General features: G+C 36.8%; 1 protein-coding gene across 1 annotated transcript in view; it reads left to right on the top strand.

The window, feature by feature from the left end:
* The window catches only part of TEX15 (testis expressed 15, meiosis and synapsis associated), a 58,692-nt gene extending 33,639 nt beyond the window's left edge, over window positions 1–25,053 (top strand). Inside the window, exons 6-10 of the mRNA XM_057696398.1 lie at window positions 120–7,498; window positions 9,323–9,381; window positions 11,444–12,696; window positions 24,631–24,641; window positions 24,763–25,053. Of these exons, the coding sequence (XP_057552381.1) occupies window positions 120–7,498; window positions 9,323–9,381; window positions 11,444–12,696; window positions 24,631–24,641; window positions 24,763–25,053 (8,993 nt within the window). The remainder of the gene's footprint in view (window positions 1–119; window positions 7,499–9,322; window positions 9,382–11,443; window positions 12,697–24,630; window positions 24,642–24,762) is intronic.
* Window positions 25,054–25,180: the final 127 nt, after the last annotated feature.

Genomic DNA, 25,180 nt, shown 5'->3' with positions numbered 1-25,180 from the left:
ATCATTAGGTTATCTGATGGACTTTCAGTTAAAACTGCTCATGTCATAGTTTACTTGCATTAATAGAGTTGCCTGTAGAAATATTCCTATTTTTCCTTATTTTCTTATTATTTCCACAGAAAGAACATGCTCTCTGAATAACTGTACAGTGGCCAAAAGAATTGGAAAAGGAAAAGATGCTACTGTAATCTTTGAGCATTTCGGGAAACCTGTAGACCCATTTGTTCGGAAAAACTGTTCATGCAGTGCGCTAAATTCAGAGATAAATCCTCCCAACTCAAATATTCCTAATTCCTTTGGAAATGTGCAAAATGAAAACAGTTCTGGATCTGAAGCATACAGTGGACAGATGGAGCACAATTCAGCAGAATGTAGAGACACTTCTCAAGTACATGCGTGTGATTCAGGTCTTTCATTTATCCCCAGTGATACCGGAGAAAGTGTTAATAATGGTGACCTCTTAAATTTGACATATCTTAAAGATATTTCAAGTAGTCTTGCTGCTGCTTTTCCCCTTCATAATAATACTGGCTCAAGCACAGTTATTACTTCAAAACTCATCAAAGACCCAAGACTGATGAAGAGAGAAGAAAACATGGAAAAACATAGTACTATTACAGGTTTAAGTGAGATTTTGCCATTTGAGAAGGGTTTCAATTTTGCTAATTCGGAAATAAGCCTGTCATCAGTGCCAACTAATCCTCCCTCCTCATCTGAAGTCATGCCTGGTGATCAGACTGTTCTCACTAATTATTTGGATGCCCCTTGCTTCAAAATTTCTTTGGATAATTCACAAATGCAGACTCACAATATGGGCTCTAAGACCTATGATGGTACAGCTCCCAGTGAAATTACCACGGCAGGACAGTGTGGGAGTCAGGATAATTTTTCCTTCCCAATGTGTGTGTCAAATGTAGTTTCAGGAGTTGAAACCCAAAAACACAGTGAAGAAAAAGCTCAACAATCCCAGGAGAGAAGCAACATCCCACTTTTAATTGAACAAAACCGTGAGCTATATGACTCTTATGAATCAGTGAATACTTGTACAAAAGGGTACAATAGTCACATCTCTCCAGAATCACAGTCTTCTAATTTTGAAACTATATGTCAGACTGGTCACCAAATGTCTACACTTTTTCCACTCCAAAGCAGAGAAAGCATACCTGAGTACATTCAAGATATTGGGAAGATGAGAAACTTCACTGGGCCAGAAGACACTTCCAAACATGAAGGAAAGCAAAATTTATGGAAAGAAAGTGATAATTCCTTTACTAATAAAACAAAAATCAATCCAGTCGATAATTACATTTCTTTGCATCAAGACTACAAAGATAATGAGATTCTTGATTATTTGGGGGGAAATTATAATCAAATATTAATTACTCAAGGGTTAGAAAAACCAAAATCTTCCGCATCTACCATAGAGAAATATGAGCTAGATCATCTAGCATTGGAAATACAAAATATTGTTACTCCAAGAATGGAGAGCCTTCCACAAAAGTATCCTCAGCACTCTTTAGAGTATGAAGAGAACATTCACACAGGTTTTGTCATTTCTCAAAAACTAATGGAACTGAAATTGGAAAAACAAGATCAAAACTGTGTTAGCATTATGACGGATGTTTTCCAGGAAGTGAAAGACATTCCCCAGACCAAACAACAGCCAGCTGTTACTTCATCTCATGACATTAAAACAGCTCATGATAATGCAAATTGCAGCATAGCTAGAGAACACATACGTGCTCAAAGGAGAAATGAAAATGATCCAGCGTCCTTAGAGGACATTCGAAGAGACTGCAAAGAAAGCCCTCAAATTAACAATAAAGTTCAAGATCATACCCAGTTCTGTAATTCACAGTTGAAGAATGATGTGCACCTGAATATTGACTTCAGAAAACGAGGAGAGAACGATAAAGAAAAGCAGAACGAGGCTCCAGTGGAAGACATTGCTTCGTCTACAGAAAACAACATAGGGAATATGTATGGAGATGAGAAGCAGAGCTTTCATAGAAGCGAAAGTTTCACCGCTATAGATGAAAGGAGGGAGAATAAAGATTGCAATAGCATAGAAATTCTGAGTTCTGAAGAATTTTCTGCTACATTTAATTTGACTTGGGGGAAAAAATATGTAGCCACAGAATCTACATTATTAGAAAATGAAGATACCGTTACTGCCATAAAAGAAAAAAATATTCAAAATACTGGAAGGACTGTAGAGCATTTGATTTCCACAGCATTTCCCCAAATTGCAGGTTCTTCAGTGCACGTAGCCTCACACAGTGCAGTTCAGATAGCTGACACTACAGCACCTGCGGTAGGCACAGATCAGCAATTTCAGCAGAGATACCAGCTTGAAGAAACTTGTTCTCCTGAGAGTCCAGGTTTCGGTTTGTTAGTAAACCATAGGGTTTCTGATTGTGCAACGGATGTGGATAAAAATCAATTACACAAGACTTTTCATCAGTCAGTAAGTGACAACTCAGTTCTTCAAAGCTGCAAATTGGATAATGAGATTGAAGTAGGATCAGAACAGAGTGATGATGCTTTTCTGTTTCAACAAGCTACTCATAGCCTCGGAAATGTACTCTGTGAAGACTTCGGGGCCTCATATGAGGCCCTGAAGTCTCGCATCGATTGGGAAGGTCTGTTAGGAAGTGATCACGGGGAGACGGAAGTTTTGAAAAGCACCACGGGAAGGGAGAACAGCAATAAGCATTGCTCTGAGGAAAGTTGTTTCTTGTCCTCTACGCCAGAAAACAAAGGAGAGCTCTTCAACCCAATTTTACTTCCTGATCTGCAAGTTAGGATTACTAATATATTTATGCACGAATTCAGTCCCTCTGTTGAATCCCTTGCATTGAAAGATAATTTCTGTAAACATATAACTGAAGCCACAAAATCAGAAATAAATGAGGAGGGAGAAGTTTCAGGATTTGGAATTCAATCCCAGTGTTCTGATGAAAATTCACAGCATCCGTCTGAAGATGAATTTGGCAATACAAGGGAGGAATCAGGACTAGTGAGTAAATCTGAAACCTCACTTTCTTCTGACTTGAGTCATAATACACACGTGAATCACATGTCTGAAAAGCAAAACAGGGGACCTTTGCTTACTGAACCTTCTAATGTCACAACAGTAAAGAACGAAAGCAGGTGTTCCTTTACAGAGTCAGAGATGGATTGTAATGATACTAGGAGTAAAAAGGACACAGAATCAAGAATTAGCAAGAGAGAGCCACATACATCTTTTGGGGACCAGAACACACCACATAAAGATTTACGATATCACGAAATTGGTGGGAAGCGGAGGCGTCTAACCAGTAAGGACTCGTTGGAATGTTTTTCTTCATTATCCCAAGGACGAATTAAAACCTTTTCACTGTCAGAAAAACACATCAGGAGCGTCCTGGATATTCTAAATAGTGAAGCGTCTTTATGCAAAAGCAGACGTCTTTCCAGAAGGCTTGACAGAGCTGTTCTTCACTTAAAAAAAGCTCATAGAAGAGTTCACACGTCTTTGCAGCTTATAGCCAAAGTGGGAGAAAAAAGAAAGGGCCCTTTACCAAAAGCATATGCAATAATATGCAATAATTTCTGGGAAAGTTGTGATCTTCAAGATTATAGGTCTGTGTCTGAAAGAAGATATTACTCCACTAAGCATTTTTTGTCGAAAAGAAAATACGACAAACCTGGAGAGAGAAGGGCTTTGGGATTTGAAGTTGATAAATCATTAACTCGTGTGTCAAAGCACAAGTCTTATAAAACAAGTGGAGAGAGGTGCACACGGTGCATTTCTAAGAAAAATGTGTCCAGCGTTTCCAGAAGTCACACGACTGTTCGCGTGAGAGAATTTTGTGGTCCAGAGTATCCTGACTCTCAGTCAGCCCTGTGCTCCACGTCCCAACGTACAAGTCCGTCACCTTGTAGCCGTAGCAGTTTGAGAAATCCCAGATCATCAGAGCTTCAGCCCTTTTCTGGAAAAACTGAGTGTCTCTCTTCCCCAGACTGCGCAGATGGGAAACCAACTAAACAGGAAAATCAAAGCGATACAGGGTTTTTATCTAATGTTAGTAAACATGACATGCTTGAGAACCATTCGGCACATGATAATATTAAGGATACAACAAAAGAAAACAATTCTGTGGCTAATGAAGTAATAAGTGGAAGGAATTCAATATTTTTGAGTTGCATAAAAGAAAACAACATAAGTTTTAGCGGGGACAGAAATTCTGATGCAACTTGTACAGCCCACACAAAGGTGAAGAGGGATTTCGTTATCTCAGTCTTAGAATCACTTGTGAAGCATTTTTTTAACACTGATAACTACAAACCAAATAACCTCATTTTATCTGATTATGAAAGAAACCTGGAAGTAAGTTTTCCTGTAGGAAAAAGGACAGCTCCTGATGAGAGCTCCAAACCAGGCGTTGTTACAGGAAACTTCCTTACAGACCCATTAAATCCGACTCTGATAACAAACAAAACGTGTAACAGTGTTCCTCAGTTGTTGTCAACCACCCTAGTGGCAGGCAGTGAGGGAGAATCTTCAGAATCTTACCTGAATAAACAGAGCATTTTTACTGTAGATTCTTCAGCAGCGTCTACCATTGTACCACACTGTCAGCAAGGATGTGGTGGAAAGGAGCTTCTAAAGACAGAATATTGCTCTTCAAGTAATTGCTTCCGTGTAGACGGGCGTGAAACACATGTTACTGAGAATTCTGAATTGGGTTTCACATCAGTAACTGAAGAAAGTAAGGACAATACGATGAAGAAACTATTTCCCAATGATAGTTTTCTGCTCTTAAAAGATAACATAAAGGGCTCTTCTTCCCAAAAATGTATTGCAAAGAAAGACATTCAGGACAGAAAAATGTGGAAAGATAAACTAGCAGAAAAAGCAAAAGATTCAGTTCACAAAAACATGACTGAGGGATCAAGTGTTAAGACTGAGTACAAAAATCCAAAGAATAAGGTAATAGAAGAATCCTCTTACTTAAGTGAGAAAACAATTAAAAATAACTTGGTTGATTCTCATTTAAGCATTAAAAATGCTACTGAGGCAGTCTCTTTGGGTAACACTGCTTCCAATCAGCTTAACAAAAGCGAGAAAGAGGAGGGGAAAGGTAGTCATGACTCTCAGTCTGACTCCACCTTGCATTCAGAAAAAGCCCGCAGTTCCAAACCAGGCATTACAGGAAGGAGTCATAGGCCTCTTCTACATGCCCACTCTGAAAACTCTGAAGTCTCTACTCCTCCAAAGAAGCCTACATCATACATGAATGAATTAAAAGAAAAGCATTGCTCAACTAATAAATTGGCTCCTGTAGCTAAGATAGCTCAGATCTTGAAGAGGGCAGATGAAGCATCATCTTTGCAGATTCTTCAAGAAGAAACTAAAGTTTGTCAAAATATTCTCCCTTTATTTATTGAAGCTTTTGAAAGGAAGCAAGAATGTTCATTTAAACAGATCTTAATTTCAAGAGACCTGCTGGTAGAACAAAACCTGTGGAGTAACTGCAGACACAAATTAAAACCGTGTGCTGTTGACTCCTTGGTAGAACTCCAAATGATGATGGAAACTATTCAATTCATTGAAAACAAAAAAAGGCTCTTAGGAGGTGAACCAACATTCCGAAGCTTGCTTTGGTACGATGAGACATTGTACAGTGAGCTGCTTGGAAGACCACGTGGATTTCAACAACAATCCAATTTCTATCCTGCTTTTCAAGGCAGGTTAAAATATAATGCCTTCTGTGAGTTGCAAAACTATCATGATCAGTTAGTTGAACTGTTTGAAGAAACCAAAAAGGAAAACAATTCGTACTATGCGTTCTTAAAATACAAACGACAGATTGATGAGTGTGAGGCAATAATGAAGTGTTGTTCTGATTGCTTTGACTTTTCTCTTTCTGTTCCATTTACCTGTGGAGTTAACTTTGGAGATAGTTTAGGAGACCTAGAAACCTTGAGAAAAAGAACATTAAATCTGATCAGTATGTATGGGGACTCTCCCGAAATTGATTCCTATCCAGGAAAACAAGACCATCTGTGGATTATTATAGAAATGATTTCCTCAAAAGTTAATTTTATCAAGAGCAATGAGGCAGTAAGTATTAAAATAGCTCTTTATGGTCTGGAACATATCTGTTTTGATGCCGCAAAAAGTCTCGTTTGGAAAGAAAAGAGAGAATCTTTCTGCAGAAAATACTCAGGAAAGAAGAACAACGAAATACTACTGAAAATGAATCAATGTGCTTTTTCTAAGTTGCAGAAGGTGTATGATACGTTGTCTAAAGATTTAAGCAGTGAACAACACATTTCCAGTATTGGGCTTGAGGAGAATACCATGATTACTTCCAGAAAGGCAAATGCTCTAGTAAACAAAGCAACAATTAGCATTGAAAACTCCAGGTTTAACAGTACTTTGCTTTCACATCCAGATATCTGTTGTCTTAGTGAAATTTTGGATCAAGCTGAATTTGCAGACTTTAAAAAATTACAGGACCTCACTTTGAGATGTACTGATCACTTAGAAATTTTAAAAAAAGACTTCCAGTTGCTGCAAGAAGATAACATAGATAATATTTTTATCACACAAGAAAATGTTTCGGACGTGGTGAAAAACCACAACCGTGAGGCAGTAATTTTAAAACCTGCGGCCATTGAAACCTATGTTGAAATTGTCATGCTCTCAGAAACAGTTCACTTCCTTAAAAACTCAATGGCAAAGAAACTAGACACACAGAGGTTTCGAGGTATGCTTTGGTTTGATTTGTCACTTCTTCCTGAACTGGTTCACTGCCAAGAAGAAATGACTTCTTTCTCATTTCTGAAAGATAATTCAACAGGTTGTCTTTGGAAAGTGATAGAGACTGCCATCTCCACACTTAACAGAGATCTGGGTGTTATCTACAAAGACCATGAAGCTGTTAATTGCTCCTACGCTCTTCATTTGCTTTCAAGAGAACTTGAAGAACTTTCAGAAATAAAAAAACTCATAAAGAAGTCTAAGTATTCCATTTCCACATACATTGACTTTGTGCCATGTGTAGCATCCGTAAATTACGGCAGCACTATGACAGAGTTAGACTACAACTACAGTCAGTTTTCCACCCTGCTCAAAAATACAATGGCTGCCCCGCGGAAGGATTTAGGGAAAATGACTCATATTACGAAAGTCATGAAAACTATTGAGCATATGAAGATAATATGTGCTAAAAATGCTAAATTAACCCTTTCCTTTATCCTGTGCCAAATGCTACATAACAGAAAGAAGACTTTCCAACCGAAGAGAAAGGAAAAAATGAATATTCCTGTAAAGCCTAGGAAGAGTATCAACAAGGCCAGTACTTGTGTGACGGTGCCCTCAGTATCAGAGTGCACAATGAAAACCGTTTCAAATTCCTCTAAAAAACGACCTATCACTGTAGACAAATGTGAAGACTCTCAGGAACAAGAGGAAAATACTACCATTTCCAGTTGCAAAAAACAAAAGGTAACAAATGCTTTAAGGGAAACTTATGGAAGTATTCTTTTTGAGAACAAGTCTACGCTTTAAGCAGACAAGTACGTCGTTTGCAGAATTGTAAAAATTGAGAATGCTTTAAATATTGCCTTGCAGAACGAATTTACTAAGGTAAACGGTTGGGTTAAAGGGTTCCTATTATCAATAAAATGATGTGAATGATTGTATATATATGAGAGATACCTTGCAAATGTCTACTTTTAAACTTACAAATTCATTATTTTATTTAGAAAACACTTCTTGGAGTGATGTGAATTTTAATAACGGCTTAAGGAAAAGTCCATATTGTGAATGTGATTTAAGCGAGTGACCAAGTATTTAGTGAGTAGCTTCTACATAACGAGGCTGAACTTAATGTTGTGAATATTAAAAATTGACAGTGGCGCTTGTGTTCTTGGCCATTATCATCCGCACAGAGAAGTAGTACAGATATTTCAAAATAGATGATTATGGAGGAGTTAGTCCTGCATAAGTACATTTTATTTAACAAATTTTATACAGCATTTATCAAGGACTTGGCTATGTTCTAATGAATGTACAAACATTAACTCTTTTCATTCTTCACAAAATGCTTATGATGTAGGCACTATTATTATCTTATTAAAAAGTACAGAAATTAAGGCGTAGAGAGGTTCAATAACTTTCTCAAGGTCACAGAGTTAGTAAATGGAAGCACCTAAATATAAAACCAGGAAGTCTAGCTCCAAAGCCCATACTAATAATTGCCCCTACTCTACCCTCAGATACTTCTCAAAGTTTTTTGAGAATTTCTCAGTTCAGAAGTAAAGAAGGAGAAACCTATATGCAAAATGAAAAGTAGGATTCTTTCTCAGCTTACTCTAATTGTATTAGTTACTTAAACTAGTTCTGTAGACTAGGAAACAAATCATTAATTGCACTGTGTTTGTGGAAGAATGCTTAATTAACAACCAGTTTGTAAACATACTTCCAAAACACAAGAAGAACACAAGTTCTGTACTCCAAATCAAGAGTAAAATGAGGGTGATACTAAAAAAGGTGTTGCAAGTATAGAGAAGAAAAGCAAAAATTTTTTAAATAAACATTTATTCATTGAATTCATAGGAGGACACAGATCAAAGCTTTGCCTTTAAGGAAAAAATGTCATCAAGTGAAGAGGGTATCCAAGCTATAGAAAATAATATAAGCACAATGCTTGTTGACATTGAGAAATGAGTTTAAAATGAAGTCTGGAACAAACATTTTAACTTAGTGGACAGAAGTAAGCTAAAGATGGAGAAGAATAGTGTTTCAGATAATATCAACGGAATGTCTTAAATATAGGCCTGAAGAGTTTGAACTTTGTTCTGTACGTATTGAAGAGTCGTGTCCTGTGAACTGTGTTTTCAGTGATTTAAAGAGTAGAAATTCTGAGTATAGTTAGAAGTAGTAAGTCATCTGGGTCTTAGAAAAAAGAACTGTTTTACAGAATAGGAAACAAAAATCCATATAGACAGACATTACCTACAGTGGCGCTGAGTGGTTTACTAATAAGGGCACAAAAGAGGGAGCAGTCGTAAATAGACTTGTTGTAGGATGTGGGTAAAAGGAGTGCTGCAAGTTGTTTTTTTAAAAACTTTCTCCAAACATTCTTGAAATATGGGAAGTCCAGCAGAGTCATTGAGTTTTGAAGGAGAGGATCATTAATAAAGACAGTGCATTTTAGATGATGACAGAACAAGCAATTGCAAATGTCTGATAATTAAAATAATAAATATTTATATTGTACTTTAAACCATCAATAATGTAGGTTTTCTTTGTATGTTTTAAACACAGGTTAACATGAAATGTGTCACAGAAATCAGCAGAGAAAAGGCAACATCCAGGCATCCAAGGTAGGAGTTGCCATCAGCCCTTTCTGAAGAAAAGCTAAACAAAATGGAGCACATATTAAGGACCAAGACTAAAACCTTTATGTGTTACCTCTGTTGGGTTATACCTGTAACTTAGGGGACAAGAGTGAGCTAAGGAGGGGGAAGAAGGTTGTTTCAGATTATGCAATGTCTTAGGTAAGGAGTGCGAATTTCATTCTGTAAGTATTGACAGGTAATGTCCCGTGAAATGTGTTTTGGCAGTGATTTAAAGGGTAAGGAGATTCTAAGTACAGTTAGAAGTAATAAGTCAGCCAGGGCTTAGAGAAGAGTGATGCTTTACAGAATAGGAAAATAAAAGTCGTATGTGACAGACATTATTTAATGAATTGATGGGACTTAGTGACTGGCTTCCTAAAAAGGGTGTAGAATGGGGCAAGTGATTAGACTGAGTTTTTTAAACTTGTGAATTTTACAGACCTGTCAAATTTCAAGACTGGTTAACAAGATATAAATTGATAAGTTATATTGCTAGGTGGGAGCTAGTCAAACACACACACATTTTATTAAGTATACTACTGTTTCGTGAAAGAATTATTAACACCACAATATAGGAAGAATGTGGTTTCAAAATAAAGGCTAGTTCTTTAAATTCGTTTTGAATTATTTTTATTAAAAACCAACTACATTATTTACATTTTTCTCATTTTGACATGAAGTGGCACCACTGGACTTGTTGACCATCTCCTGTTTCATTCAAGTCTGTAAGATTTTCAATTTATGACAAGCTTCATTTTTTACCATCTTTTTTTCCCTCCTTTGAGGGAAAATGAATAATATAAATAAAAAAAGATAAACATTCTCATTTCTGTCTTATTTCGTTTTGCTTCTCTAAATACAATCTTTAATTTACTACATTTCTAGAACTTTTTTCCTGGCACAGATGACTTTGAATGATTGTGTAGTGGCATAAGATGAATAGGCTATCAGAGGCATAACATACACCAGTTCTGTAATCATCTTAGTTTTGTAACTAAGTATAGGTAGTATTTGCTACTCAAAGAATCAAACTCTGCCTCACTTAGCAAGAAAATTAATTCTAGTGTAAGGTTAGTATAAGGTGCCATTGTCATGGAAGAACATCCTCTGAGAGAGTGCGTAAAAGGACACATCAGTCAGGCAGCTGTCAGTCTGTAAGGTTGAGACATCACTGAAACATCATTGGAAATGTGATAAAGTCAAAATTATACTTTCTGGAAACTGTCAAAGTATTATATATCAGGTTGGATGACAGTGTAGGTTGTCATTCAAGTGCCTTTTAAGGAGGCTGGATTAAGTAAAATAAGGGGCTTTTGGTTTCATGAGTGGGATGTACAAATTCCAGGCCAAAGATTAATTTCTCTTGACTGTGGAGGGATGGTTACTTTTTCTTTCAACATGTTCTTTTCCACTTGTAATTCAAAGAATTTGATGAGACACCAAAAAGTATAATTACCCTGGGGACCTGTATTAACTGCGCTTCCTTCAGTCTGATTGAGACTGTCTAAATTTAGATAGAAATGCCAAGGATATTCACTTGCCAAGAAATTCTGACAGTCTGCTTTTCCTATTCTCGACCTTGAACAGAGAAAATATCTCAGTACTTTGTGATAACAGAAGATGAGCTTTTGGGGGTTGGGGTCACAGCTGGTGGTTTCCCCAGCTATATATGGCCATTCACAAGCAAAGAAGATTGTCAGTGGGTTGGAGGTATATGAATTAGAAACTGCTGCAGAAAAAATTGAAATCAGGGAATGTCCAAAGCGTAAAATAATCTATTACAATATTGGCAGCACTCTATATTTTCAGATGTATTGGAAATATATTTGAAATGTGGAATATGTCACTTTCAGGAAGAAATGTATCTAAATTCAAACCAAAGGAGTAAAACTGGGGAAATGTGTTTCTTGTATAGTGCCAATACAAAGAGGAAAATGTGAATTTTAAGATTTTTTCTCTTAAATAAAATTTTCAAATATATATTTATATTGAAATTTTGTGATTCTGTATATTTAAAGTTGTTTGTATGTTGTGTTACATCTAACAGGACTAGGAGATCTCATCCTGAAAGTGAAAATCAAATAGGACCGAGTTCATCTGACAATCTGAAAAGAAATCATGTCTCTCCAAAAAAAGCTGAAACTCAAAGATCACTAGCCGGCTCATTTTTACCTTTAAAGAACCTGAAAGACACTTGCATGTCGAAGTCAGAGGGCAAAATAAATTTAACTAACATTTCATCTGCTACTTCAGAAGATCTCACTGGACAACAGGGAAACTTAAATAACATGAAGAAAAGAAATGCACATTTTAGCGCTGCCAAAGCAAAAAGTGCCAAGAAAGTTTGTCTTCCTCTGGCAGTTTCTGACCAAGGAAGTGTCAGTGGCATGTTTTCAAAAGACCAGGAGACACCTTCACAGAAATTTCTTCAGAATTCCTCAGATCCTGCAGAGAAGTCTGGTTCCTCAGACATGAAACCAGGAACTGGTGCTTCTCTCCTGCCTAAAGCGTCAGTGCTCTCAAAACCTATTTTGCATTTTGTGAGGGACAGCCATGCCAATTTAGAAACGAAGGACACTGACGTTGAACCTCAAGATAATGAAATAGTAAATTCATCCGTTAAAAATTCTGCATGCACCAGTTCACCAGAACCCATATGTATCCAGAACAAAATTCCTGTTCTGCAAATGAATAAAACACAACCTGCAAAAACTGAATCAAGAGAAAACTATATGAAGGATACATTGAATTCCAGTACTATACCTGTTGAAGCATCTGAGGACATGACCTTTAATGTGAATCAAACAGCAGAGTGCTCTTTTTCTGAACAACAGAACTCAAAAGTCTTATCTCCGAATGCTGCCACATACTGGAATGAAATTCCACAGTCTGCATGTACCCCAATATATAATCCTTCTGAGCACTCATTTGGAACCTCGTATCCTTACTATGCTTGGTGTGTTTATCATTACAGCAGCAGCAATGGCAGTTCCATTACCCAGACATACGAGGGAATTACATCCTGTGAAGTACAGTCACCTCCTTCTGGGATGTTGACCACAGTTACAAGTACTGTTCAGAATACACATTCTAATCTTTTGTGCTCTCAATATTTTGGTTACTTTGCTGGAGAACGACAAGCAAATGACTTTGTGCCAGTGAATGGCTATTTTCAATCTCAAATGCCTGTTTACAACTTTCAACAGCCAATTTTTTCACAGTATGTTTCCCATCAGCCGGTCGCTGCATACCCTTGCTCTCCTGATTTGGGTGTGTTTCCAGAAGCTCCTTGGACTTACGGTGAGTTTCACAAGTTTTAATGCTTGCTTCATAGAGTTTTCACTTTTATCTTTGTGCATTTTTGTAAGTGGAATTTACAACAAGTAATGATAGATAGCACATTCTTCTGTGCAGACTTGTAGAATTGTTTAAATATCAGGCAGAATTGAATTATGTTGTCAGTGAAAAACTAGTTGTCAAAGACTGAGAAAGAAAGAATTGGTAATATCACTAATAGGTCCTTCAATAAAACCCAACTTCAAAGAATAATAGTTAAGCACATAATAGTTAATGAAATATGATGCAACCATTGAAGGGACTATAGAAGTTTCAATGACAATTTTAAAAATTATATCATAAATTTACTTATGTAAATAAAGAAATGAATAGAAATACTGAAATAAAATACACTAACATTTTAACTTGTCCCACTGTGAGTGATAAAATTTGGAGTTTGTGGAGTGCGTTATTTTCTAGATTTCCTATTGTGAACATACACTTTTTGATAAATGAAGGAAAAAAACAAGGTGGAAAAAGGAACTGCAATCAGATAATATAGTGTCTAATTTAGTATTCTAATATAGTATCTTGGTATAAGTGAATGGAGTTAATTGAAATATGTTGGTAGAACAACTTGATAGTTTGCTACTGGAACTTGAAGTTTTTTCTCTGAAACACAATTCTGTTTGCAGAATATCATGATTGGAATATAGTTTTTAATGAAATGGAAATGTATATTTACTGGAGTTAAAGCAAAATTTTAAAACAATTATTAATAATTCTGCAAAAACTACAGTTATCTATTAACATCTGAATATTCTACCATCAGAGGTAAAATGTGCTGTATGTAAAGTTAATCATCTCTTAATGTCTTAAACAGAGAAATGCAAGAGAATTTCTTTTAAATTGAAAAGTTGTTTCTCAAGCAAAATCAGTTTTGTAAGTTGTTTGTGTCTGTAGATATATAAGGTGAGAAATACCACTTGCAGATTAAGCCAAAAAGTATTGTTAAAGCTTTGATTTGGCTTTTTGCCTCAACTTGGTGTTAACTGCAATATAAAAGAAGGAAAAAAATCTGTTAAAACCAACAAGGTTTTGTATTCATTAAAATATTTGGAACGTTCAATAAACGTGCTGAATGGAATTTTTTTTTTTTAAGCTGAATGGTATTTTTTAAAAAGTTCTTTCTCAATCCTGGGTTAGCTTACAAACTAATAAGTAGAAAAAAAATTATTTGAATTCATTCATTCATCCATTCATTAGTCTGAATTGAACAAGAAGCAGGCTGTTAGCATAATTCTATTTCTAATTAAGAAACCTTTTCACAGCATCACCGCTACATTCGAGCTGCCCGTGGTGCCCTATAACCTATAGGATAAAATTGAAATATCAATTATTTAACTTAGAATGCAGGGCCCTTGACAGCCCTGCACATACAGCTTCATTTCCCACCACTTCCACCTCTGTATTCAAGCCGCCATTGGACTTCTTTCTGTTCTCTCATGTGAGAATTCCTCTTCTACTTCCATAGTTTTTGTGTGTGTTTCTTACATATGAGTATTATGTGGTGTTGTAATTATCTGCATATCCTTTCCTTCCCTCCCTGCCCCACCAGTTGAGTTTAAACAGGACTGGAACATTTTCACCTAAATCACAGCCTGAAGAAAAACTATAAAGGCGGAGAGAAAGAAGCAGGGGCGGGGGTATATAATTGTGCTTTTTCCTTTTTGATTAAATTAATATATTGCTGTTGCCGCTGTAATGATAAACACACCACGCACAGTAGATGTGACAGACTTATGAATTAAAAACACTTTAATTGGGCTTCCTAGGTGGCGCAGTGGTTAAGAATCCGCCTGCCAATGCAGAGGTCACGGGTTCGATCCCAGCTCCAGGAAGATCCCACATGCCGCGGAGCAACTAAGCCCGTGTGCCACAAAAAAATAAAAATAAATAAATAAAAGCACTTTAAAAAAAAAAAAAAACACTTTAATTTTTGAAATAGGAAATCTCGAACGTAATTGTTTCTTAAAGGTCTCATAGTTCGAGCTGTCTTGTGTTCTTAATAATTAAGCTGTTGTGATGCCAAGAAAGCTATCTCTGGAATCAAATCCAGCTTTGATTCTCAGACATTTTCATTGTTCTCTCTTCGGTTGTGTTAATCAAGTGAAAATAAAAGGAAAGGAAACAATTGCCTACTTACTGTAGTATCCAAAAGTAACTCTAAAACGATTAGGAGGCCATAAGCACATCTTTTAGTTTTCATGAGTGCAGATAAATCCATAGAGATCACTTCACACTTAAAATGAACTACATCCTCCTAAAGAGGTGACCATCCCCATGACCCACTTCCTGCTGCTGTTCTCATGATGCTTGTGTTCAGCACCATAATGGAACTAAAGGAAGGGCTGAGAGAGCCCTGTGTGCAGGGCACATTACATCCTTTATTCCGTTTAATTCTCACAAGATAGAGAGGTGCAGGGTTATTATTGCTCTTTTACAGATGAATAAACTACTCTTTGGAGAGCCTTAAATATTACAATACTGTAAGTTTCTTGGGATCCCATGGCTAGTAAAGGGCAATTGTGGAGTTTGAACTCTGATCTCTTTAGTGCTAACTTAACTGGATTCTTTCCACTATCCTATTATGTACCATGTCTGCTTCATTAACTCATCTAACATTTTTGTGCTTTTTTTCTTCCAGTTCCATGGCATCAAGAACCCTTTCAGCCAGGACATTGAAAATAGTCTTGTGTCTACTGAAATAAAAGGGGTTTAACAAGTTTTTCCTCGTATTTTTTTACTTACCTATTTTTTATTTTAACATTTAAAAATATATGTAAATGTGGTTAAAAAAAAAAGTTATAAACCTTATAGCCCTTGATAAAATATTTAAGCGCAAAAGTGTATCATATCAGGCAATAGGAAATCAGTTTCTGACATCTAAAATACCAAAATAATTTCCTGCAGTTATTTAAGCAAACTCTGTACTAGGCTATTTCAGTACCCACTTAGCCTTCAGAAACATTAACAATATTGTGAAATTTATTTTTCAAAATGTTGCTACCACAGCTGTCACAGTTATATAAAGATTTTCTTTGGAATTATTCTAATGGAATAGGGAGAGTAAATGTAACATTTAATATGATTAAGGGTAAGCAATAGTAGTAAAATCTTCAAAACAAGGTTTTTGTCTCATTTTTTGATACATTGTGTATGGTAGTGTTGTGACTTAGATTAAAGTAGAATTTTTTTTTAACTTATATTGGTCATTAAACCAATAATTTTATAATTCCTAACACTTTATATAATTTACCATTCTTTGTCTGATGTGACAAATTCCTTTCATTTCAATGTTGTCTAATTTTTACTTGCAAAGTATATTTTAATACAGAATTAGGTTTGCATATTTTCAGTATTTGTCCTTGAGTAGAGATGTTTAAAAATTTTTATGTTTGAAGCAGTTTTAGATCATTATATTGAAATTAAAGCACATTTAACATCTTTTTCCATAAGGGCCCTTTCCACAAGATTATTTCTTTTCTATTTGTATTTTACAATTTAAGTGGGTTTTTTTAGTGATTTTATAGCCAATAATAGGGAATGATGTCTTTTGCTTATGCCATTAGTTTAGTTGTATTTCAGTAATTTAAATAATGCAGTACAAATACAAGTTGTTTAATGCTGCGATCATGGATTTCTTTTTCCTTTTCAACATTCCACAAAAGTAACGTGTGTTAGTGATAATCATTGTTAAACAACAGGGCTGTAGTGTGTAACCGTGGTCTTCAGCAACCTCTCTGCCCGCCAACAACCGTTCCTGGTTTCTGTAAGATCCAGGTCAGAAAGATCCCTCACAGCTGGAGAGCCTTGCTGAGTGCTAGTGGGCCCGAAAACGTGATGAGAGATTTGCATTGGCCGCATGGAAACAGCCAGCTAGCAAAGCTTCAGTGTTTTCGCAGCCTTTTTACGTTAGCAGACTTTTTATGTTGTCTACTACAGGCATCCAAAGAGAGTGTGATTCAGCCAAATTTATTGTAGAGTAGCTAATTTTTCAATTTAGGAAAACACTAAGATCCCCCAAGATAAGTCTCATTAGTCACGTCAACTGAATAGGATGGAATTCAGGGCACTTTAGGGTTCTTCTCTAACAGATCTTAAAAGGGGAAAGTCAAGGAAAGAACTGCAACTGAACAAAGCAGGAATTAGAACAGTACTATAGAATTAAAGCACTATCAAAATAACTAATATTTTTGTCCAATAGTTGTTTTATTTGGAAATATTCTGTAAAGATCAAAACTCCTGAACAGGCATTAAAGCAGTAATATCAGCTGTTATTCAAAGAATGGCTTTGCCTCAGCCGTCAGCCATCTGTTTTCTGCTTGGTTACGGGAAGATGTTTCTAGTAGGTGAACCAGAAGTTAAGTATTCTAATTAAAGATGCTTTCTTTAAACAACTTGTAGATTCTGTTGATACTATTTGTGTGATATTTTTATTTCATGAGCTTTATTTTCTTGAAAAAAAACCTTGTAAATATTTAGTTACATTTTAAAAGCTGCACTTTGAAACAGAACATGGAAAATGGAGTACTTTTCCCCCCTCAAGTATGTGTCTTGGTTCTAAAAATTTTTTAAAAGAACAAATTAAAATTTGAGTGAACATTATTAAAAAAAAAAAAACCCTGCTTGTCTGTAAATGTTATTGAAGAATTGTCTGAATAAACTGAATTCCTTCTAGTCCTTCTAGTTTCAAGGTTTTTTTTCCCCTTTTCTGTTTCTTGACTACCGAGCAAATTATGGACAGTCTTTTGTTTCTGTGTACACTCATTATATGCAAAAGAGTGGGGCAGGGACGATGGGGAAGCTGGGATGAAGTGAGAGAGTAGCACCGACATAGATGCACTACCAAATGTAAAATAGATAGCTCGTGGGAAGTTCCTGCATGACACAGGGACACCAACTCAATGATGGGTGATGACTTAGCGGGCTGGGATAGGGAGGGTGGGAGGGAGCCATGGGAGGGAGGGGCTATGGGGATATATATATAAATACAGTTGATTCACTTTGGTGTACCTCAAAAATTGGCACAACAGTATAAAGCAATTATGTTCCAATAAAGAGCCTTAAAAAAAAAAAGAAAAAGCCCACACAGAGCTGAATTCGGTTAAACACACTGCTGGGGCACTGCGTCCACTCCGCTGCTCCTGCCTGTGTCTCCTTCCTTCCTTTCCCCTGACTGACACACGTCATTCCTGCCTGGAGTTTCCCAGGACAAGCCAAAATTCCTGCCTCATGCTGTTCTCCTTCCAGTCAAGAGAGACAAGTAATAAACATGTAAATAGAGGGTATTTCACATCCTGAGACGTGACAGATACAAAACAAAGTAATAGAGTTGAGAATTACTGGATGAGCCGTAAGCTGAGATGTTCAGGGGGGCCTCCTTGATGAGGTGATCAAACTAACTTTCATATTCATCTCTTTTAATTGTGATCAGTCTGCCTTCTGTTAATATACGCAGTGTAAAAGTGCCTCTAAAACTTGAGTTCCGAATGTAGCCAAATGTAAGGCTAGATTCCATTTCCCCAGTGAGAAGATTCCCCCAAAAAAGTTTTTTGGTAAGCTGAAATATATAAACTTTTAGAGATATAAATGCAATGTTTAAACATCAATTGTATGTTTTATAAAAATACTTTACATTTTTGTTTTTAACGCGTAGAACAGTTTCATTAGGTGCCGTCTCATGCATCTTTGACGTCATCAGAGCTTTTTGGAGCCCTACGACAGGGTTGTCCAAAGCATATCATCCTCACTTCTAAATTCTTTGAGATGTATGCTTTTTCAAGCTGTATGCAAATCTAAAATTACTTTCAGTTGAAGTCATTTTGAGCTAATTGTCTCCCTAAAAACCGTCCTCAAAGTAATGATTTTAAGTCTTCAGAAGGCTCCATATTCTTTTCAATGGGAGTAATCTTAGGAGAAAAATTAACTTATATTCTGGTATATGTGGTATTTTAAAGCTATTGATTTTTTTTACAGGCATAGTTTGATTTAATGTATACAATATTGATATTGCTTGAGTACCATGATAAACTCCCAGTTATCCATGCAGTTTGGAAAAAAAAGGATTGTGGAGGAAGAAAATTAAGTTATTCTTACAAGACAAGCATTCTTTAAATTAGAGCTGTTGGATACAGTTCTAAGAGCAGTGACTGCAGATTCTTAGCAGTAGTAATGAAGAGAAACAAGAGGGTAAGTGGTCGTTGATTAGTAATGAAATGTGGGAACAAGATCTAAAAGAACTCATCAGAGACAGGAAGGAAAGTTTTGTGAGGATATAAATTTTACTCATTTCTTGGGGTGTAAGATCTGCTGTCTGCTTTATTGTTACCATCTTATTTATGAATCTTTTAACCATTAAAAGAATCCCTCTGGTATTTGTAAGACATCTCCTTTGAAATATCCTGTGGAACCCTTAAATCTTGAAATACACTGCATTTTAATTTGTCGCAGGAAACTGCATTTATCTTAGAATTTGTAATTCCTTTCATTTACTGTTTCACATGTAGCCCTTGGTTTACACAGTATGTTATGAGTCCCACACCAGATGAGAACACATTGAAGAAGATTGTGGAGATTAGAGGATGCAAGAAGAAGCAAAGCAAGTAAGACAGTGATTGTGATGGACAAGAAGATGCTACTATAATCAAAGCTACTGTTTTTTAAAACCATATTGTTTGGGGCTTCCCTGGTGGTGCAGCTGTTAAGAATCTGCCTGCTACTGCAGGGGACACTGGTTCGAGCCCTGGTCTGGGAAGATCCCACATGCTGCAGAGCAACTAAGCCTACTGAACTCATGCTCTAGAGCCTGCAAACCACAACTACTGAGCCTGTGTGCTGCAACTGCTGAAGCCTGCATGCCTAGATCCCATGCTCTGCAACAAGAGAAGCCAGTGCAATGAGAAGCCCATGCACCACAAAGAAGACCCAACGCAGCCAAAAATAAATCTTAAAAAAAAAATGGTGACCAGAACACTATATTTTAAGCATTTTAGATTCAAACATGATAGCTTATGTGTACAAATAGTAAATATAATAATCACCATTTAGTGAAGTGAGAAACAAATGTACAGAACTATATGAATATTTTTATATGCATATTAAGTACATAATACTATATATTTTACATGGATAATTTAAGGATATATACCAAAAACATTAGAGGATGTGTTTCAAGGAAGAGAATTGAGATTGTGTATCAGGGATGAGAGGGGAAAACAAGGAGTTTTGCACAAACATGTTCACAGCATGCCATAAAACAAAAGGATGAATTATATGTGCATCTGAGACCCAGAAAGAGAGTGGAGAGTTAATTTCCATAGCAAACTATGAAAGGATATAGATTATATCTGTGCATTAAAAAAAAATTATCACGTAACTATGGCAACTTAAAAATTTATCTTTAAAAGTGTTGATGGCAGTAAGCTAAATATAGTTGTAACCAAGACTGTAAGTGTCATAAGTTCAGCTGTCAAAAGATGTGTTAAGAACTGTGTAATAGTTTTTTAAATTACAAAAGACATTTTAAAACTTAACGTGTTGCACTTCTCTGCATTGAGTGTCTTGCAGTTCATTTCATTTCTGACACTGCGTGGAGTTAGTACAGAGCCCACAAGAGAAGTGCCAAGGCCTTCACAAGACTGTCCCCATTGGAGGCTCCAGCCAAAAGCCTCAGGTGAACCTTAACTAGGCTATAAATTTGGGGGTTCCCATGACCCTTTCAGGTTCAATAATTTGCTTGAACAGCTCACAGAATTCATTGAGACATTATACTTAGAATTACAGTTTCATTATAAAGGATACAGGCCAGGAGCAACCAAACTGAGAAATATTCTTTCGGAATGGAGGAACATGCAGAGGATCTATGCTCTCTCCTTGTGGGATCCAGGCTCCTCACCCTCCCAGCACATCAGTGTGTTCACCAACTTGGAAGCTCCACAGAGCCTGGGTGACCAGAGGTTTTATTGGAGTTTCGTTATAGGCATGTGTAATTAAATCCTTGGTCACATGAGTCAGTTCAGTCTCCAGCCCTGACTCCTCCCCTGAGGTCAGGCTGGCCCAAAGTTGGCTGACCAGTCATGGGATTGGTCTTTCTGGTGACCAGCCCCCATCCTGAGTCACTTCATCAGCACAACAAAGATACTCTTCTCACTCTGAATATCCCAAGGGTTTTGGAAGCTCCATGCCAGGAACTAGGGACAAAGACCAGATACATTCTTTATTATACCACTGGTGCTTATACAAGACATTGTAAGTGGAAAGATAAACCTTACACTTCAATATTGGACAAATATTTACCAGTTGCCTTGTAGAAAACTGATGACGATGCTAATAAGCAAAGTTACATTAGGGAAAAATCTGAGAGTAATAAGTTAAAAGTTAATATTATTATGAATACATAGTATGTTAATACATTATACATAATATTAATGTGTAGTTTAAACACGGAAAAAAATTGCAAAATTTTAGAATCCCAGAGATGGACAAACAGGATTATTATGGGAGATTTTTCACCTTATTGGCCTATGACAGATTTAGTAGATTTAAATAAGGCCATAGAAAAAAATGATAATATATAATAATGGTTAAGCTCAGAGTAAGTTTTGTTGTTCTAGCATTTCAGTGTTATGGTCAATGGGCTTGTGTGCAAAAACGTGGAACAGTTTCAGGTGATGGAATGTCAGTATCCATTGACTCATAGATTGTGACTGAACACTCCTCCCAAATGTTCTCCATGTTTTTGTTATATGTCTCCCCAGAAACAGGTTTCAGAAGGAGACTCTCAATCCATGCATTGAGTGAAATCTTTTGCTTCTGCCAGTATTTAATGTATGTATTTCCCGTATTTAATCCTTATCCACAATATCTTCTTTTTAATAAATTTATTTATTTATTGGTTGCATTGGGTCTTTGTTGCTGCCAGCGGGCTTTCTCTAGTTGTGGCGAATGGGGGCTACTCTTTGTTGCGGTTCCCGGGCTTCTCATTGCAGTGGCTTCTCTTGTTGTGGAGCACGGGTTCTAGGCATGTGGGCTTCAGTAGTTGTGGCTTGCAGGCTCTAGAGCACAGGTTCAGTAGTTGTGGCACACGGGCTTAGTTGCTGCGAGGCATGTGAGATCTTCCCGGACCAGGGCTCAAACCCATGTCCCCTGCATTGGGAGGCAGATTCTTAACCACTGCGCCAACAGGGATGTCTCTCTTATTCACAATATCTTGCTTTACCATGCTCACAATTATAAACAGAATCCCCGTGTTATTCTCTTTCCCTTTGGTTACCACTATTTGGTTATTTGTATTCAGTGCTTCTGTTTGATTACTGTTGAGGTACTTCTGCTTTCCAATTTCCAATAACTCTTAGCCTTCAGATCTTGGCTTTGAGTTTATTTCAAGCCTACTTTTTAAATAACAATTTTATTATTTTCAAATGAATAATAACCCGCCCAGCCCTTGACATTTACTACCTCCCTTGCCAGTCCATGTCAGTGTTTATAAATGTACCAGGGTATTTCTTAATTACTCACTGGATTTTTGCTTCTTAATTTCCTTGAAGTATCAGGTGAGAACACATGCATAGGTGAAATCTGGGTAGATACACCTGTGTGTTTGGGGCACACTCTTCTTTGCTTACCCAACAGCCATTATCCCTAGTCACAAATGCATTTCTTTGCTGTTAACCAAACCCCGATTTTGTTCAGATACTGGAAAGAGAGTCCTTGAAATTGGAGGAAGATATTTCCCTGCTCTAGACTTAGGGGATTATTCGCAATTAAGCCAGTCATAGTAATCTAGTTTTGGAGAAAAATGAAAAAAGCAGAAATGCAAATAAAAAATACACTGAGGTATCATTTCTCACCTGTCATATCAGCACAGTTTTGGGGGGTTTTTTTGGCCACACTGCGTGGCTTGTGGGACCTTAGTTCCCCGAATCAGGGATTGAACCTGGGCCCCAGTAGTGAAAGCACGGAGTTCTAACTGCTGGACTGCCAGGGAATTCCCTGGCACGGCTTTAAAAGCTTGACCATGTACTCTGCTGGAGAAGTTGTGGGGAAATAGTCACTCTTCATATTGCCTGTGGGAATGTAAATTGTGCAACATCTGAAGAATAGAAGTTTCAGTATCTAATGAAACTAAATATGCCTTTACTCTCTGACCCAGTAATGCTTCTTCCAGAGATTTACCCTGATGATAACTCTCCAATAATATAAAACTATAACTGTATTACTTGTAATTGGAAAATCTTGGTAATTACCTAAATGCCCCAACAAGACATCGGTTGAGGAAATATGTTGCATACACCAGTGGAAGACCATGCAGTTGTAAACAGAATGTGAACAATCTGTATGAACCAATAAGGGGTGTTTTCTGTGAAATAGTTAATGTTTTCAATATGAAAGAGTATTTAAAATATATTACCTTTTCCATAAGAAAGAAGGGGAAATATATGCATATTTTTGCATAAAAGAACACAGGAAAAAAAAAAAACAAGTTGGTTACCTACAAAGAATAGAGGAGAATAGCGTGAAAGGGATAAGGGAAAAAACATTTTTCTGAATTCACCTTTTTTGTATAAATTTTACTTTTAGAAGCTCCTGTAATGTTCTACCTACCAAAAAGAAAATGAAATCAATAAGGATGGGAATAAAACTATACGCAAACAGAAACAAAATTAGCCATGAAATGACTACTATAACCACACTGAAATGAAGGGTAGGGAGCGACCAAACAAAAGTAACTTGAACACAGCACTTTGGGTACAGACCCTCATTCTAAGGGGAGTTGATTGAATCTACGATGTCATTGATTGTAAGATGGGGCTCAATTTCAGAGATGTTAAGCTGCGAGAAACTGGAACCTTATATGAGAAAATGAAAATTCGAATTCAATCAATACTCCAGATAACTCAAGAATATTACAACAAGCGCCAAGAAGCGCTTGTTAGGGTAAGGGCTCTTCTGAGGTGTATGATAAATAACATAAAGGCACGTGTGTGATAGGGGAAATGGTGGCTATTGTTTAACGGGTACAGAGTTTCTGTTCAGGATGATGAAAAAGTCCTGGAAATGATAGCGGTGAGGGTTGCTCAACATTGTGAATGTTCCTAATGCTGTTGAATTTATGCTTAAAAATGGTTAAAATGGTAAATATTATATTTTACCACAATACGAGTTGCCCCCAAAATTGCATTGCAAGGGAATTTTAGTATAAAATTTACAGTAAATTCTATATATCATTTATATGTGTCTATAAAATACATAAGATATCCATGTAATCTTGGGGCAGAGGAGACTTTTTAAACAGCCTTAAGCAAAGTTATTGACAGGATTGGTGGCAGAGTATTACAGAGATTGAGACCATCGGCTCTGGCTACCTGGCTTCATTTCCCAGCTCTGAATGAATGACTTCAGGCTGGTCACTTATTTTCTCTACTTCAGTATCCTCATTTAATTAATTGAAACTATAATAATAGCACCTACTTCATAGGGTTGTAGTGAAGCGAATAATTGAGGTATTCTAAGTATTTAGAATATTGCCTGACATAGTAAATACTCTTATTATGAAAAAAAGTTTAAACTTTTGTATGGCAAGACTCTTACAAACAAATATAAAATCCAAGTAACACACTAAAATATTTGAAACGTATATCAAGCAGCCTATAAATAATAAGGATGTGAAAAGCTAGTAAAATGATTAACACAATTCACATACACAGCATAAAAGTCAAAAAATATGACTTTTCTTCTCAATCTTGCTGTTAAAAAAAATCATATTTTTCGCCTATCATTTAGTTGATGCTAAAAATCAATAGTATCTGGATGTATCATTCAGGCTTGTGTTTAGACCTAAGTAATAAACCCCCCAAAGGTAGCTTAAACAAATCCTGTTTTCTTTTTCACTCATAGTAAGTGTGGAGGTAAGCAGCTCACAGCTGCTCTTGTGCTTTCACGTTCCCACTAGGTACCCAGGTTCTTTTTTTCTTTCTTCTTAGGCATCCCTAACATGTAGGCTTCGGCCTCTTGCTTTTTTTCTAGTAGCCTCAAAATGCCTGTTCCATTGCCCGCAATGAGCTCCAGGCAGGAGTATTTGAGTTTCCTCCTTTTAACAAGCTTTCCTGTAGAGCCTCCCTCAGCGACTTCTCCACGTCTCTTTGGCCAGAATTATACCTCCTAGTCATTCCTGCTGGTTCACCTCAGCCCTTTGCTCATGGCCTCAGTTTCCAGCTCTTCTGTGCGAAGCATCCAGTTTTTCTCAAACCTTCAGATGGCTCCAGCCCCAGGTCTCCCGACAGGGAAGATTCGAGATGTCAGTGCCCTACAGCTAGTTAATGACAGAGCTAAGACTGAGAAATTATTTATCTATTTATTTATTTAATTGATACTGAATGCCTGGTACGGGAGAGCGCTATACGCTGTGGTCAAAGAGAGGCACAAACTTCCCAATTCCTTCTCCAGA

This window comes from Hippopotamus amphibius, chromosome 10 (assembly GCF_030028045.1).
Source record: "Hippopotamus amphibius kiboko isolate mHipAmp2 chromosome 10, mHipAmp2.hap2, whole genome shotgun sequence".
In the NCBI taxonomy this organism is placed as follows: Eukaryota; Metazoa; Chordata; class Mammalia; order Artiodactyla; family Hippopotamidae; genus Hippopotamus; species Hippopotamus amphibius.
Note: the sequence above shows the minus strand (reverse complement) of the source record. Positions and strands in the feature narration are given on the sequence as shown.